At 38.2% G+C, this 15,955-nt stretch overlaps 2 protein-coding genes and 1 pseudogene across 4 annotated transcripts in view; 1 reads left to right on the top strand and 2 right to left on the bottom strand.

Moving 5' to 3' along the window:
• LOC112463892 (zinc transporter ZIP1-like) overlaps nucleotides 1–3,937 on the bottom strand; it is a 19,251-nt gene extending 15,314 nt beyond the window's left edge. The window contains exon 1 of one of the 2 annotated variants that reach the window (XM_025030570.1): nucleotides 3,303–3,937. The gene's annotated coding sequence lies outside the window, so the exon portion shown is untranslated. Of the gene's footprint in view, nucleotides 1–2,511; nucleotides 2,533–3,302 lie in introns of those variants that run through there. The other variant, XM_025030572.1, reaches the window with a different exon arrangement.
• Nucleotides 3,938–9,157: 5,220 nt separating this feature from the next.
• Nucleotides 9,158–11,801, top strand: LOC112463894 (arf-GAP with dual PH domain-containing protein 1-like). 2 transcript variants are annotated; one of them, XM_025030574.1, is made up of 6 exons: nucleotides 9,158–9,299; nucleotides 9,700–9,925; nucleotides 10,101–10,299; nucleotides 10,375–10,734; nucleotides 10,809–11,031; nucleotides 11,110–11,801. In XM_025030574.1, the coding sequence occupies exons 1-6, from the start codon at nucleotides 9,185–9,187 to the stop codon at nucleotides 11,172–11,174; spliced, it is 1,188 nt and encodes a 395-aa protein (XP_024886342.1). In that variant the 5' UTR covers nucleotides 9,158–9,184; the 3' UTR covers nucleotides 11,175–11,801. The 2 variants fall into 2 exon arrangements, with proteins under 2 accessions (XP_024886342.1, XP_024886341.1); XM_025030573.1 differs by having other exon boundaries at nucleotides 9,159–9,299; nucleotides 11,107–11,801.
• Nucleotides 11,802–11,914: 113 nt separating this feature from the next.
• LOC112463897 lies at nucleotides 11,915–15,817 on the bottom strand (annotated as a pseudogene).
• Nucleotides 15,818–15,955: the final 138 nt, after the last annotated feature.

Genomic DNA, 15,955 nt, shown 5'->3' on the forward strand with positions numbered 1-15,955 from the left:
TAAGGAGACAGTTAGAAAGAGATGAAGAGTAAGTTAAGCTAAGGGGTTAAATATTATGCGACGTTGGTGCAACACACCGGGCCTAAATACCACATTCTATAATACGAGATTTTTACGAATTAATAAAGAGGAACTTTCAAATAGATTAGTTAAACCGTGCTAATAATAAGTATTCAATAATCGGAACCAAACGTGCATTCATAACATTTAAATCATTTTGTTTTACCATTTTCCTATATAAATATTTAATGAATATATATGTATATAGGATATATATAGGATAATAAATACTTTATTAGTGCAATTTTACATCGTGCAATTTTACGATTAAAAATTTAATTGCATATCGCGATTTAAGAAAAAAAATCGCAGTATATCGCAAAATTACACATCTCTATTCGTAATACCGAAACCGTTATCTTAATCTATCCGATCCTTTCGGTTCTCATGTGTTCCCTCACGAATGGAGCAAGTCGCCTGGCGTGCGCGCGATGATGCCGATCCATCGATCGGTATATATATTTTTTTCCCTTCGAAGTGAGGCGAAAGGAAATCGTTGCGAAAAGCTCGTGCGGAACGTGGGAATCGGCGATCGTACCGCGCCGATCTTTTCCGCTCGTGCCGATTCAGTGGCGCGATTTAACGGTGTTCGTTCGTTAGTCGACTCGGCTCGGTGCAATCGACGCGAACAGCTTAACGAGAACGCCGCGGGAAGAAGTAACGGCCTTTTGAAATGTGCGGCAGTGCTAGGCACCGAGGAATCGACTGCAGTGAAAGTGTAGTACAGGCGTGACCCTCCGGCAGGGGGAAAAACAAGTCAAAAGTCATCGGGACGGGAGAGGGGGAAGAGATTTCTGTGTCGTTCAAGGTAAACGTTCGAGGAGATTGATCGCGCGAGCGATCGATCGTTTATCCTGGAAAGAATAAGGAATTCGTCGGTCTGTCTATTTACCATAACTTTTACCATAACGTTCGCGAATTTTTGCGACTAAGTCGAACGTTAAACGCCGGAAAAATTCTTCGTCGGAAATTGAATTTGTGGGAACGGAATTATCGCGAAAAACGATTTTCCCCACACTGTTTACTCGTCAAATTAAATCGCTTTTTAATTATCTATGAGTACGTTTCCATCGCCTTGAGGAGATTCATCAGGTATTTTTTCCCCCCTGCCTTTTCCTCTGGTCTCTCTCTCTCTCTCTTTCTCTCTCTCCGGCCTGTTAATCCATTTAAACAGCTGATATCGCCACCTCGATATTTCTATGATTACACAATTGCGTAACAGACTCTTTATATGTAAATACGTATGTCGGTCGATTACGCATCGCTCGCACGTAGGAGCGATTATGAGAACGTACTTTATACTGTCAATCATGTCTTGTTGATTAATTGGTACCCGAATCGCGAATCGGCATCTCTCGCCGAATTTTAACTACGCGAACCAGAAACAGAGTCGCGCTTACTTAATATAGATACGAGATTGAAGATAACAGAAAATATCGCTACTAAGATTATTTATATTTTTAGTTTTTATTTGTTTATTAGTTTAATTACTAACAATTACGTTCGATATCATCAATTTTATCAATATTAACATATCGCGAATTGTTAATAACCACATTAACTTAACAATTATTAATAATTAAGTTATTAATTATTTTCAGTCGATCTTAGTGTAGGCATCACGTTCCAACTCCTCTCGCAATTGAGTTATTGTTAAACTGTTGGAAATACCGCGTACATACACGAATCTGGTAAAAACCTGACAACTTTAAATGCTATCGCGGCGGTCCGGCTGATTGTACGGTTTCAAACGGCAATTAGGAGTCATCGCACGTACCTTTGTATTAGCATTTTACCGGATGAGCCCCTCGAGCATCGGGGAATCCCCTTGCACGAGGAAAAATAGAGAAAAACCCGTTAAAAATGAAAATCCTGTTCTTTGTTACCGGATATACAATTTTTCGTATTCGTTCTTTAGTATTTATTTCTAATACTAGAGAATAATTTTAATTTTTACTGTACCCGATATATCGACAAAAAGTTTTCGCGCGATTTTCGAAAAACGCTCGGCGTCTGCTTTCGCCTTGGAAAGAGAGCGATATTCGGGATTTTATTTTACATTTCGCCGCCCTGGTCAATCCTACCTCGGACGCGGGCTCTCCAGCTTAGGTAACCACTGAATCCTTCTATCTCCACGTGCATCTCTGCATCCAGAACTTTCCAATTCCACATCCAGAACCTTCCTATTTCCACGTGCGTCACTAAATTCAGAACCTTCGGGAAGATCCGCTATTGTATCACGCCACGTGCTTATTGTAATACATTGCGTCATATTGCATTATCTTATAGAAATACGCCACGTGGCCGTTCTATTCGACAATTCTATAGATACTTCTAACTTGTAATTGTGTTTTAGTTATTTGCATTTGCTATTTTGTAATCACGCGTTAGTTCGTAGATGTTTTATGTAAAACTATCGTAATATACAACTATTTTAACACAATCTCTTACTTTACAAATTCTTACACCGCCCTCACACATCCTACGTCGGTTCCGGGAGAATTCCGGGGAATACCCTCGTGCGTGTAATGAGGTTCGCGTAAACTTGTGAACGCTCGTGAGTCGCGTTCCGTAAGTAGCACGCGCGTATTACTCAATATGCGATACGAGATGCATGTCAGTTTTGTTTAGCACCACATACGCGTATACACATACGCGGTTCAGACGCAGCGTCAGCATAATTCATGGACCGCGTTCGGATGCGTTTGACTTATCGTCGATTATCGTCGTGTCAGTAGCAGTAGAATATGCTAATGACGGGGATTTAATCGCCACTTTAATGCACCTTATCTTCAGTCCGAGTCAAGAATTCATTCCATTGCTACTACTTAATTCCGATTCAGTTCTTAACGAGACTGTTATTCTTTGAAATATCCCAAAGAAAAAGAATTTAAAGCTCATTAAACCGAAGACTATAGGAATTTCTAACTTCACGAGACAATTTTTTTTCTAATCTGATTGTTTATATATAAATACAGCACGATGCATAAATAATCCGGGACATACGATGATAACATTCCGAGAGGTCTTTTCATTTTTGTATCCCTTACAAAAACATAATACTGTAAGTGATTATTTGGCTAGTGATTAATTATTTATTTTGAATATTAAAAGCACTGTTAACATTGCTGTTAATACTCAAAATAAGTAATTAATCACTAGCCAAATAATCATTTACAGTATTACATTTTTGTGAGGGTATTTATAGGCGCGTATCGTTCAGTATTTATTTCTTTTCTTACCCGAATCTTGCAGAATTTAATCACAGATTTCTCAACGAGAAAGACGAACGTCCCGTCGTTTTCAGCGACGAGTATCCCACTGGTCTGACAGCCAATCAATCCGAGGAATGCGCCGGCGGAAACTGAACACTGATCACGAAACGCCTGATCGAACCTCGTGATCACGTCAACGAGGAACGAATGTCATTGTAAAACGTTACGATATAATCGAGATAATTGGTCAAATCAAGAGCCATAAATGATGTCTGATGGACGAGACACGTTGTCTAATGAAATGACAGAACGTCAACAGACAATGCAACGCGTCGTCGTTCCCAAGATTCGCCGTGAATCAACACACACTCGCGAGAAGCACCTTGCAATCCGCGATAACGATCGCCGGGCGTGGTGTATTAGATAATTTTCAGAATGTTTACAGTTCTCGCGCGCGATGGATAGAGGAGGATAGACCACGCGCCGGGCGTATAGTCGAGGCACGGATGGACCACACCGGGTTGGATCTCTGAACCTGCGACGCCGAACGATGCCGGAGGCGGAGTAGTGACGCCGAAGACGCGCCGGTGACTTTAAAGAGGTACCCGGCAGAAGGGATTCTCACGACGAAGCACCGAGCTGGGTGGAATGCACGCACGAGCGAGGCATGAGGCATCAGAGGATTCCGTCGGAGGCCATTCAGGATTACCTTCGTGGTGGGGAAGAGCACTGAGCAGCGGAGGACGTTTCGACCCAACTTCGATTAACTTTAATCGATGTTTAAAGCAATCTTGCTGTTAGCAATTCTACGAATTCTGAGTTAACATCGATTAATATTAATCGGGTTTCGTCAAAATGACCTCCTCCGCGAGCAAACCTACGTTTTCATCCCGATTACGTGCGTGATGCTATACGAAATGAAGAGAGAGAGAGAGAGAGAGGGCATCCGAGTCCGGAATGCAGTTAACGACGATCGAATAATCGGTCAGAATGCCGGATGACGTCGTCGTATCTCTCGCATATGATTATCTTCCTTCGCGCGCGGTTCCCCATGTTATCGTCTATTATTCTCCCGCGAGAATTCCCCGGTGAGGGGAAGCCCCTGTCATCACGCTTTCTGACAGATCTTCGCGCGTGCGAGAGAAAAGAGATCTTATTGCGGGTTTCGTAGATCGGAGATAACGTTTCTGTAACAAGAGGCGTGCGGTGTTTAATTAAGATTACTCTCTTATCAATGCGTTATGATTATATATGTACAACGTATAGAAGATAACCGAATGATGATTATTTTTACAGTTCCATTGTATCATTTTTGCAGCATCTGTACATTCAGAAATTACGAAGAAATTAGTGTAGATATTTAAATCCCGCATTTTCCGGCTGCTCCACGTCACCCTCAGCCTCATCTCCTGCAATCTCTCGTCCTCCTCTCAACTTCTCCCTCACATTCCTTCAACCCTGCACCTCCATCTCTCTCTTCGTCCTTTTACCACTTCTCAACTTATCTACCTGTTCCCCGCCGAGGGCTACGGGGGAACTCTCTAAAATAAATATATTTATTTGAATTGAGAATGGATTTACTTAAAGCAAGAATTCATAATATATACAATAATATTATAATATTATAATATAATACATAATATATACAAGAATAACTTTCTTTCTTCCAAACTATATTCATTTTCTTCGATAAAATTTTATAATATTCTTAAAAGAAGAATAAATTCTTCTTTTGAGCACAAAATATTGAGCTTTTCTAAGACTTGTATATCTTAAGCCAGGTATATCTTAAAACTATTATTAAAAAAATATTTTTTGTTGAATAAAACTATTACTTAAATTAAAACAAATAAAATAAAATAATTGCTTTCCTTGACTACGATATTTTTTTGTGTGTATCCATATTATTAATTAAAAGTAAATTTAAATTAACGTGACACTAATAAGCATGAGTTGATAGACATACAGTAAACAGAGTTAAATGATAAGTAAGTAGTAATACAAAACATTTTATTTGAGTTTTTCTTCTATTTCGTCACCTTTTTCTATTCTTAGAAGCATATTCTTAGAAGCACCGGAGAACACTAAAAGTTACCGAAACAGAAAATATATTAAAGTTGGTGAGTTATCGTAATTGTAAATCATTTCGTTCTTACCAGAATCGCAAATGTTTTCAGTTTAACCGATATAAATATTTCCTTGTTTTTGCTGTTCGCTTCGTTGCTTCTTCTTTTAATTCACTTATCGTTTAATATTTTCTCTTTTACGGCCTTGCAAAATTCCATAACGTCAATGTATTACTCATTTTTTTTGCTGATGTCATGTGTTTCCGCGAAAAAAAGAATGAATTGAAATATGTTGAGAAAGAGTTAAATATACATTTTTGCAAATTAAGAATTAGCTTTAACAATCTTGGCTCTTTTATAAATCGTTTGATTGAAATGAAAACAAGTAAGAATATATCGAAAGAAATTCAGGAATCCTTCAGGAAGGATTTTAAAGGTAAGGAATTTCTAACTTCACAAAACGGGATTCCGTTGACCGACCCTTTTTTCAAGTCACTCGTTTCGTGCACAGATTCATCAGAGTTGTGGGATCCTTTGTCAGCGTCTGCGATACTCCCACACGTTTATTTCACGTAGTTTTTTTTCTTTCTATTCTTTGACGAACGTAATTACGTCGAATTTGAATATCTGACGTAATGGCATCGGGAAAGCAACACTTGCCGATGGTATTCGTGCTGCACGAATCGTGCATCGCAAAACAAGCGCATTATCGTCGTATCTGATGCGCACGCGTATTGTTTGTTACGAAATAAATTAAGCGTTAAAATATAATTGGTTTACATCATCTTTTGCGAGTCATTCGCAAAGGATCTCGATCGCAGGCGACCGAACGGCGCAATTCATCATCGCCGTTGTCTTCGGCGCTGTCCATAAACGTTCACGACGGAAATAAAGGACTCCGTAAAATCGACGCCGCATACATTTCGCTTGTTACTTGTTACTCGGATATTTACATTTACGATATAACGTGAATTACAACTGACGGGTGACTAAGAAGATGTCACGGACCACGTTTGTAATTCGTGAAGAAAGAACTCGCTTTTATGACGCGCGTTTTGTTACATTTTCTGCTCACAAAATTAAGTAGAATATGAGTCACTCTTTTTATCTTTTGTTTAAACAAATTAATTTTTTATTCTTAAAAGTAAACATTTATTTAAAATTGTATAAAAGATAAAATTGTGAAGTAGAATATGAGTGATGTCACTTCTGTTGTCTTTTGTTTATTTTAAACAAATCAATTTTTTGTTTTAAAGTTAACAAGTATTTATGTAGACTGTTCTATTACAGTTTATAAAAAGAGGAGATACAGATATTTTATCTAAAATAAAAATAAAAATCTTTTTAAAAAACTTACATTGGAATTATATATATATTATAGTTCCGTTTTACGCTAGGCACAGTGGGCCGAAATCGGTCAAAAGTTGGACAAAACTTCATGTGACAAAATGCATTTTTACAGAGAGTTTTTGAGGTCGCTGAATTCGAATTTTACCTCAAAAGTATCCGTTAAATCCCCGCTCTCGGCTCTATTTAGGATCAATGACGTGGACGTGACGAGGATTTGACCCTTGTGCATGTTTGTATGTTTGTTTGGTTGTGTGTGTGTCAGCAGAGATAACGACCCTACGATTCGTCACTCGCAATATTTAAAGACTCCAAACTCTCTCTGCTATATGTGCTAAATGTGCGTGCGTGCATATGGGATGAAATCCCTGGAAAATGAGGTTCACGCAAATCCCCTGGCGAAAATATGTTTATAAGATGTTTGCTTAAATGTTTAGTAGAATGTTTCATGTGAATTTTAAAATATTTAATAAATTGTATATGAGATGTAAATTTAAATGGAATTGTTTATGAATTGTTCACGGCCATGTTTTTCTTATGAAATTTTTAAATGGCGTTTTTAATAACATCGTCTCAAACGTTTCCATTATAGTTTTTTAAGTATTTATATAAAATGTTTTGTCAGTAGAGGGTTAACCAAGTGTTTGCAACGTGCTTCCAAACAATGTAAATATCAATAAAACTCTTCATAAATAGTGTAACCATTGATAAGACTCTTCATAAACAAATATTAAGCCCTAAAGCTTACATTCAATAATATAATTATAAAATACACATGTACATATTCTGTATATGAGAGTTACACAATTTTAATTGCGATTTACATTTATTAATACCTATACTGAATGAGAACAAGAACACCATGGAAGAACTTATGTTGATGCAAAATATTATATCAAGAAGTAAGGAAAACAAAAATATATTACGAAATAAATTTGGAAATAAATGCAAAAATGGGGATTTTTGTCCGGCTCTTGACTTACTGTGCTACGTTTAAAAACTCTACTTGTCCAGAAATGGGAGAGCGTTATGTGTTCAAGTTTTGTATTATCTCTAAACGGATTGATTCTTGTGATATATTTTTCTATAGGGAATAAAGCATTTGTTTAAACGATAAGAATGTGAAGTGTGATGTATCGATAAAAAATGTTCTCGCTACTTTCAAGGACCTCCACTACACTGAACTATGACGAACACGAAATTCTGTTTCAGGTACTTCAGTCAGCTTTCACCGAGAAACCGTCGAGAAAACGAAGTGCGCGAGACCGCGAACGCGTTGCCCGTTCGACGATTGCGATTGTGAAAATCGCAAAATTGTAAGAGTTCAATGCCAGAGTGAACTATTCTATTTGTTATACTTTATCGCGTTACTTCGATCTCGTATTATCACGTAGAGCCGATGATTTCGATCGTTTGTCAAATAATACGCTTGTTTGTCCGTATATATGATTAATATTGTGTACTAACTCTTTTTGTGCCATCTGCGACCATGGTGGGCAAGAGATAAGGTGATGTGTGTTTCTCGTTAAATATTAATCGCTCGTAAAATGAAAAACAAAGATTACAACTCGTCAGTCCTGTTTTCCTTGTCTAACGTCTTCTTGTCCTCGATATCGGAATTATCTCGAAAAAAATAGCATTCTTGTCTTGTTTTAGCTAATGCATATAGTTAGATTTGTAATCGCAGCGATTAGATCTTTCTGGTTACCCAGAAGTGCTCGATGTTAGAATAACTTGAAATCTAATTGCGTAAAATCACAATTAGCTTCCTTCTTAAAATTAGACTTTTTCCCTGTCTGTCCATGAGAGCCTATGAAAGAATTTATGGAAACTGTTCGATCAAACTGTTATTTACATTCAAATTGTAAAGAGAAGATTAAATTGAAAACGCAGGAAAATAAAACTATCTTGTTTGACGAAAATAAACCGCCAGCGGGATTATCGCTGGGTAACATCATCAAACTCGTGCATACCAGATCGTATAAAGTATGCATCTGCAGAATCGAGGTAATGATAAACAACGCTCATTCTTTCGCCAAACGTGCATTTCGGAGTACCTAAATAGAATATTGAATTGAGAATTGAGAATTGGGAATTAAGAATTGAGAATTGAGAATTAGGAATTGAGAATTGAGAATTAAGAATTGAGAATTGGGAATTGGGAATTGGGAATTGAGAATTGAGAATTGAGAATTGAGAATTGAGAATTGGGAATTGGGAATTGAGAATTGAGAATTGGGAATTGGGAATTGAGAATTGTCTGTCCTTCTCTCCTCGCTCGAAGCTTGCCGAGCGCGGCCGCCGCGGCCAGAATATGCCCTCCAGCTGGCTAGTTCGGACACGAACCATTAGCATGGACGCAAACCATGTGCGGTTACCGAGCGAAACGACGTAGTTGAGTTGCACTTTCTCAGGCGGCGCGTCGGAAAATGCAACACACGAAAAAGGCCGGGATGGGCGGATGGCCTCTCTCAGATTTCTCTCTGTTCACGGTATATGAACGTCGCCCACGTTCGCCAATGTTTTAAGATGGCTGATGCGAATGAGAAGTTGCTGGCGGAACTCCTGAAAAAGCCTGGGAACAACGTGTGTGCGGACTGCGGGGCCAAGAGTGAGTGTGTTCCGTAAAAGAGCTCCCATTTACCTGAGCCGTCGCGGCCGAGCGAGACACATTCAGCCGCGACGTGCGTCCTTAACCTCCCGGCGTTTGTCCCGCGACGTCGGAATGTTTGTTTTTATCGCGATATTAAATATTACGATTACATAATGTAGCGTCGCGCGAGAACGGTCACGGCTCGTGACGCCTGATATTTGATTTGTGCGGCGTCACGAATTCCAACGACGACCGGACTCGATGATATCGTTAGCGATAGTACGCTTGAAACGAAACGATGAAAGTTGTATTCTTGATTATTGGGAATACATACACAATATCTCTTCTTCCTTTCTTTCTTTCTTTCTTCTTATACAGCGTCACTATCGTCACTGACTGGGCTGTCATTACGTTTCAGATCCAGAATGGGCATCTTACAATATAGGTATATTCGTTTGCACGAGGTGCGCCGGTGTACACAGGTCTATGGGAGCACATATTTCGAAAGTGAAGCACTTAAAGTTAGACAGATGGGAAGATTCTCAAGTGAATAGGATACGCGAAGTGGGTAATGCCGCGGCGAGATTGCATTACGAGGAACGTGTACCCTCTTGTTACCGTAGACCAAGCCCAGATGCCCCACAGTGAGTTATCGAGCCATCTGTGGTTTTCCTGTTTTAGTTATCGCCTTATGATATGGTTATCATCTGGCAGTTGTATCATATTTTAATTAGTATTTTAAATAGTATTTTTATTTGAATCAATATTATATAAAGTGATTGAATTACCTTAGAAAGTAATTTACAAAACTTATTATAGAGTTTTAGTTGAACAGTGGATAAGGGCAAAGTACGAGAGGGAGGAATTTTGTCACCCCGAAAGACAAAATCACTATGTGTCAGGATTCATGGAAGGATTTTTAATGAAACGTGGAAAGGAAGATTCGCGTTACCATCCTCGTAAATTTGTACTCTGCGAGGCGGAGGACACACTCAAGTATCACGTTAAGGAAAATAAGGTAACCTGAGTAAGATAGTGATGAATTTAATAAGTTCACGAGGGTGCAAATACATAATCTCACGTTTACTTCAAGGAACCCAAAGCTGTTCTAAGGATATCTGAACTAAATGTGGCGTTCGCGCCATCGAAAACTGGCAATCAGAACAGTCTTCAGTTGTCCTTTATGAAGGATGGTACGACGAGACATATCTACGTGTATCACGAGGATCCGGAAGTAATCACGAATTGGTACCTCGCCATCAGGTGTGCGAAGCTGCACCGTTTACAAGTGGCGTATCCGGGTGCGAGTGAGAACGAGTTACTGTCGCAACTCACGAGGGATTTTCCGCGCGAAGGCTTCCTATGGAAAACTGGTCCGAGACATACAGACGCTTACAAAAAAAGATGGTTTACGTTAGACGGTAGAAAACTCATGTATCATGACGATCCTATGGTACGTTCTAATTTTTACTTGTATTGAATCGCTTGTTACTTAAACGATCTACATCTTCCTCTCTACCTTTTAAGGACGCCCATCCAAAAGGTGAAATCTTCCTGGGACATGGTTCCGAAGGTTTTGCGGTAAAGACCGGCGTACCGCCAGGTGCTAGGGATCAAGGATTTTCGTTTACTCTCGAGACACCTGATAGAACTTACCTGCTCTCTGCGCAAAGCGATGAAGACAGATCGCAATGGATCAACGTGATCCAAAAAGTAATAGATAAACCGCTAACGCCACAGGACGCGACCGGTAAGCCGGTACCCGGAACGTATAAAAACTTTAACCCAAAGAAATACGAATGTGTACGTTGGTTTTCATTTACAGTAGCGGCGAGACTCGTAAGAAAGCGCACAGCAAGCGGAACAATGAATATATTTTCGTCCACGAGATAGGGCTGGATTCCTCTTAGACGTCTTTCTTAATTATTCACCGGTATTCGTTCGAATCGAATTGCCGAAATAAATACATGACTCAGCATGCAGGCGTAATGGCGCATATAGCTTCGGTTTACTTACTCATCTTGTTGCTGTTGAGTCATGTATTTAACTTGCGCACGGTTAATGTAGTATAGAAACATACGCATAAGACTGCTCGAAGATGTTGATCAACGTGGATAAACTGCAAGCACCAACCGCTCCTCGGTAACGCTCTTGCGTCGAAATAAATACTTGTGTCGCTTACGATCGAACCGAGTAGGCAGGCAGTATGTCGTAACAACATTACAAGGAATTTTTACTTAGCAATAATATGCGTGATACTTGTCTCTTGACAGTATAACGTTCGGAACACCAAAAGGAATTCTCTTCCAGAAGTTTGATCTAATCTCTTGTGAACAATCTATTGAACGGTAAACCTAGCTTTAGGATAGACATTATTTTAAAGATTCACGGATTCGCAGTATTTTCTTTTCTCCTTTTTTTTATTTTCTTAGCTGGTTTATTTAGACCACGATTTATAAGGCCACAAAGTGATAACGATACACAATCTGTACATACAAAATAAATTCTGAGGGCCTATCACTCATTTTCATTATTTCCTCTAAAGAATTATTTGATCCTAAGCTATTTCCATAAATGAAATAATCGGAAGTAAATATTAAACGATGAATTGTCTATACATGTGCTAATTGTGCATTCAATATTTTGACATTTCTGAAAATGTTTTATTGACAGTAGAAACGGAATGATATTATCACGTAAAAAATCGAGAAATCGGACTCGTTAACGAATTAGTAATTAATTATTCAGGTACGTACTTGGATATGCATGCATATGAAAAATCTCAGTGTTCTACTTTCTGCTCGTGTTCGGAAACGGGTAAATTTTTCAAGTAACATAAAATGTTGACCCAGCAGAAAGCAGCAACACTGACATATATCACTCGAAAAGACGGCGGAATTAATAGAAAGTTCACAAATTGCACCGGCAACCAATAGCCGCACGAAGTCTGAAAAACAAAGATTATATATAATTTTCGTAATGTATTAATTTTTTAATTCGGAAACGAACCTGAAAAGTGTGCACGAACTTAATTTTGCACTCTCGAAGGAGATCCGGCTTAGCTTCCATTAAACTCATACCTGTAAGATTTGTGAAGCAGATTAAGCTGTGAAAAAGATTTACTTAAGTAACGTTCACGTGAAGCGTTCAAAGATACGAACTGATAAAGAACAAGATAAGTAATGGTGGGGTCAAGATAAATTGGTCCGCGAAGAGTTTTTTTAACACGATCTTCGTGGTTTTTCCACTGTAGAACGTATCGAGCCATTTGTACCTGTCGTTAATATCTAAAATTAATTCGTAAGTTCATTACGAAATTGTACAAGTACTTTGAAAACAACTTAATGAAAACATTGCCGAAATACCATCCGTGTAGCATCGGTCCGGCCAAGAGGCAGCCGAAGATCGCGTATCTCTTCAATTGCGGCCAGTTGTAGGTCGTCGAATCAGCACTTTTATCTATCAGATCTAACGTCTCGCAAAGTTTTTGTACTTGAATTAATATTGGTCCTTTGACATTAGGAGAAATTTCGGGCTCCGCGGCAATCGGCTGTATCGGCTACAAGATTACGATCCGCTCATTAGCATGAATAATGTAGAAAGAATTTTACTCGTAAAAGAATCCCGAAATTCGAGAATTTCACCTTGGACATCTTACTGAAGCTCTGTCGGATGAACTCAGCGCTCGTGTAGAAGAAACCGTACACCATCGAATTAAACAACAACGGCCTTTTTTGCATAACACTATTCACAATTCGAAAAGCCTTTGTCAACGACATACTTTATTTTTACTTTAATACAGTCTTACTTTTTACTACAGCCGCGACTTCTATCACTTGTTTCACGTTTTTTACGCTTATCACGCTTATTTGATACGCGTTATCAAATAAGATGGATACTCTGTCGTAGTGTTTTACTAGTGTTGAATAAGAAATTGGATATTGCCGCTTCGAAGAGTGACGCTGATACTGGCGTATGAAAGCCACACTAAGCATTTAGACTCAATCACGTTCAATCATGACTCAACTATGTCAATTGTATCGCATCAGCATTCTTTCCTCTCCTCTCCCTCTTTTTCCCAAATCCCTATTACGATGTACATTGCAGGGAGGAGAAACGTATGCGTTGAATTTTTATATTTTAAAAATTTCTTATATTTTGAATATTTTTTTCTATACATTTTTCTATAAAGTCGTACAATTATAAATATATCAATTATTATAAATTTGCTGTAATAACAGTAATAGTTAATTAGGCATAATGGCTTGTAGTTCGGAATGCAACCAACTTATCCAATCAGAAGACGCTTCCTTCTCCAGGGTAACTTCTTGAAACACTTCACTTCTTTCTACCTAAATTATAATTTTGTCTGTATAGTCATTATTTATAGTTAGTTATTTCCGTTAAAAAATGGCTAGTTTTCTGCGCGTGACTTAGACAACTTGTAGTCTATTTTATTTTTTAATTTAAACAAAAATGTTAAATCGTAAATATAACTACATTGAACTATTAAGATCTCGAAGAAATTGGACTTAATGGACATTTAATGCTAAATGCGCGACGGAAAGTCACGCCGTTTAACCCACCTCTCGGAAACCAAGTTTCTCAAACATTCTTATGCTCACTGCATTGTCTAATTTGATTTTGGCGCAAAATTTATTAATATTCAACGTTTCGGCGCCTGTTACGAAAATAAATATAAATCATAAAGAGGTGTGTTTAGTCCAATAATCGTTATCGTACGGCCGAATTACCATAGAGTAACATTAGAATAACAGATTCCCAACCCCTCCTTTTGCCCCGACTTGCCTCGTCGGCTATCATAATTTCTATTTCGGCGATACATAATTCTTGCGAGTTGTGGAGAAACAGATTGGTGTCCCCCGCCATGGCATCTGAAACGAATCGGTCGAAAGAGGGATTGATTGATATGACACGAAGGCTGCACCTTCTCTCAACATTCCTCTTCTCTTTTCTTTCAATGAAGAAAGAAAGAGAAGAAAAACGCTCCAAAACATGCGATCCATTAGACGCTTCAAACAACAAGGGCTGCATTCCGATATTCACTGTCAGCAACTTTCAGTACTGAAAATCTATAGTATACGTGACGTAAAATATAGATTTGCAGTACTGACAGTAAATATCGGAATGCAGCCAAGGATGAAATGTTTCCAAGAGCGTCTGGAGCAGTCCGGAGCGCCAAGTAGATCGCACCCAAAGATACATACCTACTTCACTTCCGGTTTGCAGGTAGCCATGTTTATCAAGAATAATGAAAGTGCATTCTACAACATAAAAACACAAGCACAAAATTGTATGAAAATCACCTAAAAGTGAGTAACTATTATATAGCGAGTTATTAAAAGTACTTCTAAAGTATTAGAGTTTTTCCTAGAGCTTTCAAAAATTTGTAATTCTCGGCATGACACATTAGTAGTTTATACCTATTGTCTTCTTTTTTCATAACCCCTTAGCATTCATTTCTTTTTGGCATTGTGTATTAAAACACATGTTTTTTATATATTTGGATTTTTAGATCTATATTTTATCATCTATATTAGATGATATATTGTGTAAAATATTTTTAATATATAAATATACATACAAAACGTAGAAATAATATTATGGCTTTGATTGCATATACTTGTGAATGTAAAAAAATGCGCAGGACTTTCTATCCACATATATTTAAAATAGTATGAGAAGAAAAAAACAATGGGTGTAAAATGTTACACACACTTCAAGTCAATGCCCAGAATTACATATCTTCTCTTGTATTAGTGTAAAAGCCTCTGTTAGTCTAGGTCTAGATGATAATTACTGTCCTCATCCTCCAACCACCTTTTCTGCATCTTGAATTCTTCATCCAATGTCAACGGCTCGGAGCTCGTCAAATACTGCAATGTAGGATTTTTCATCCACTCGTGATACCTGAACATGATTTCCGAGACGGCGTATCAGTCGTAAGGGCACATCCGATTAAATGTTAAAAAGAGATAGTTTACATGCAACAATACAAACTTTATAACGTGTTTTTCTTGATACGGTACTAAAATTACGTTCGTTCCGCTAATACGAGTGTCCGTGTTCCTCCTCATGATTGAATGTGAATTTAATTAAAAAATTTACACTCCTTACACAATATTTTACTTTTTTTTTTAATGTTTGTAATAAGACTAGTCTAGTCTTATCACCTTATCTCCAATCGACTCTAGTTTTTTAACACAAATCTGACTCCTTTTTTTGACCTTTATACAATATTCCGCTTTTTTTTTTTTAATTAATTTGGGATAGGCACATTCCTATCATCGTGTCTCCAACTAGGCTCCAGTTTTTTGACACAAATCTTCTCGACAATATTTTGCAATTAAAAAATATATTATGTTTTCAGAGGTTAGGGAAACGTCACCCGGGACTCGGGTACACACGGGTATATACTCCTTTCTCCTTCTAACTCGCTGAGATAGAAAGAGAAGGGAGTATACTCGTGTGCACTCAGGTGACAGATTACGTTTTCGAACGCAACCTTGAAATATAAAGGCCATCGCACACAAAATTGCATAGACTGCATAAGCATAGCATAAGATCGCTGGACCAATGAGTATCTTATGTAAATCAATATGGCGACTTTATGCTGGATGCTTATTGGTTTAGCGATCTCTAAACTCATCTCC

Source organism: Temnothorax curvispinosus, unplaced genomic scaffold (genome assembly GCF_003070985.1).
Source record: "Temnothorax curvispinosus isolate PA1 unplaced genomic scaffold, ASM307098v1 QBEX01013732.1, whole genome shotgun sequence".
In the NCBI taxonomy this organism is placed as follows: domain Eukaryota; kingdom Metazoa; phylum Arthropoda; class Insecta; order Hymenoptera; family Formicidae; genus Temnothorax; species Temnothorax curvispinosus.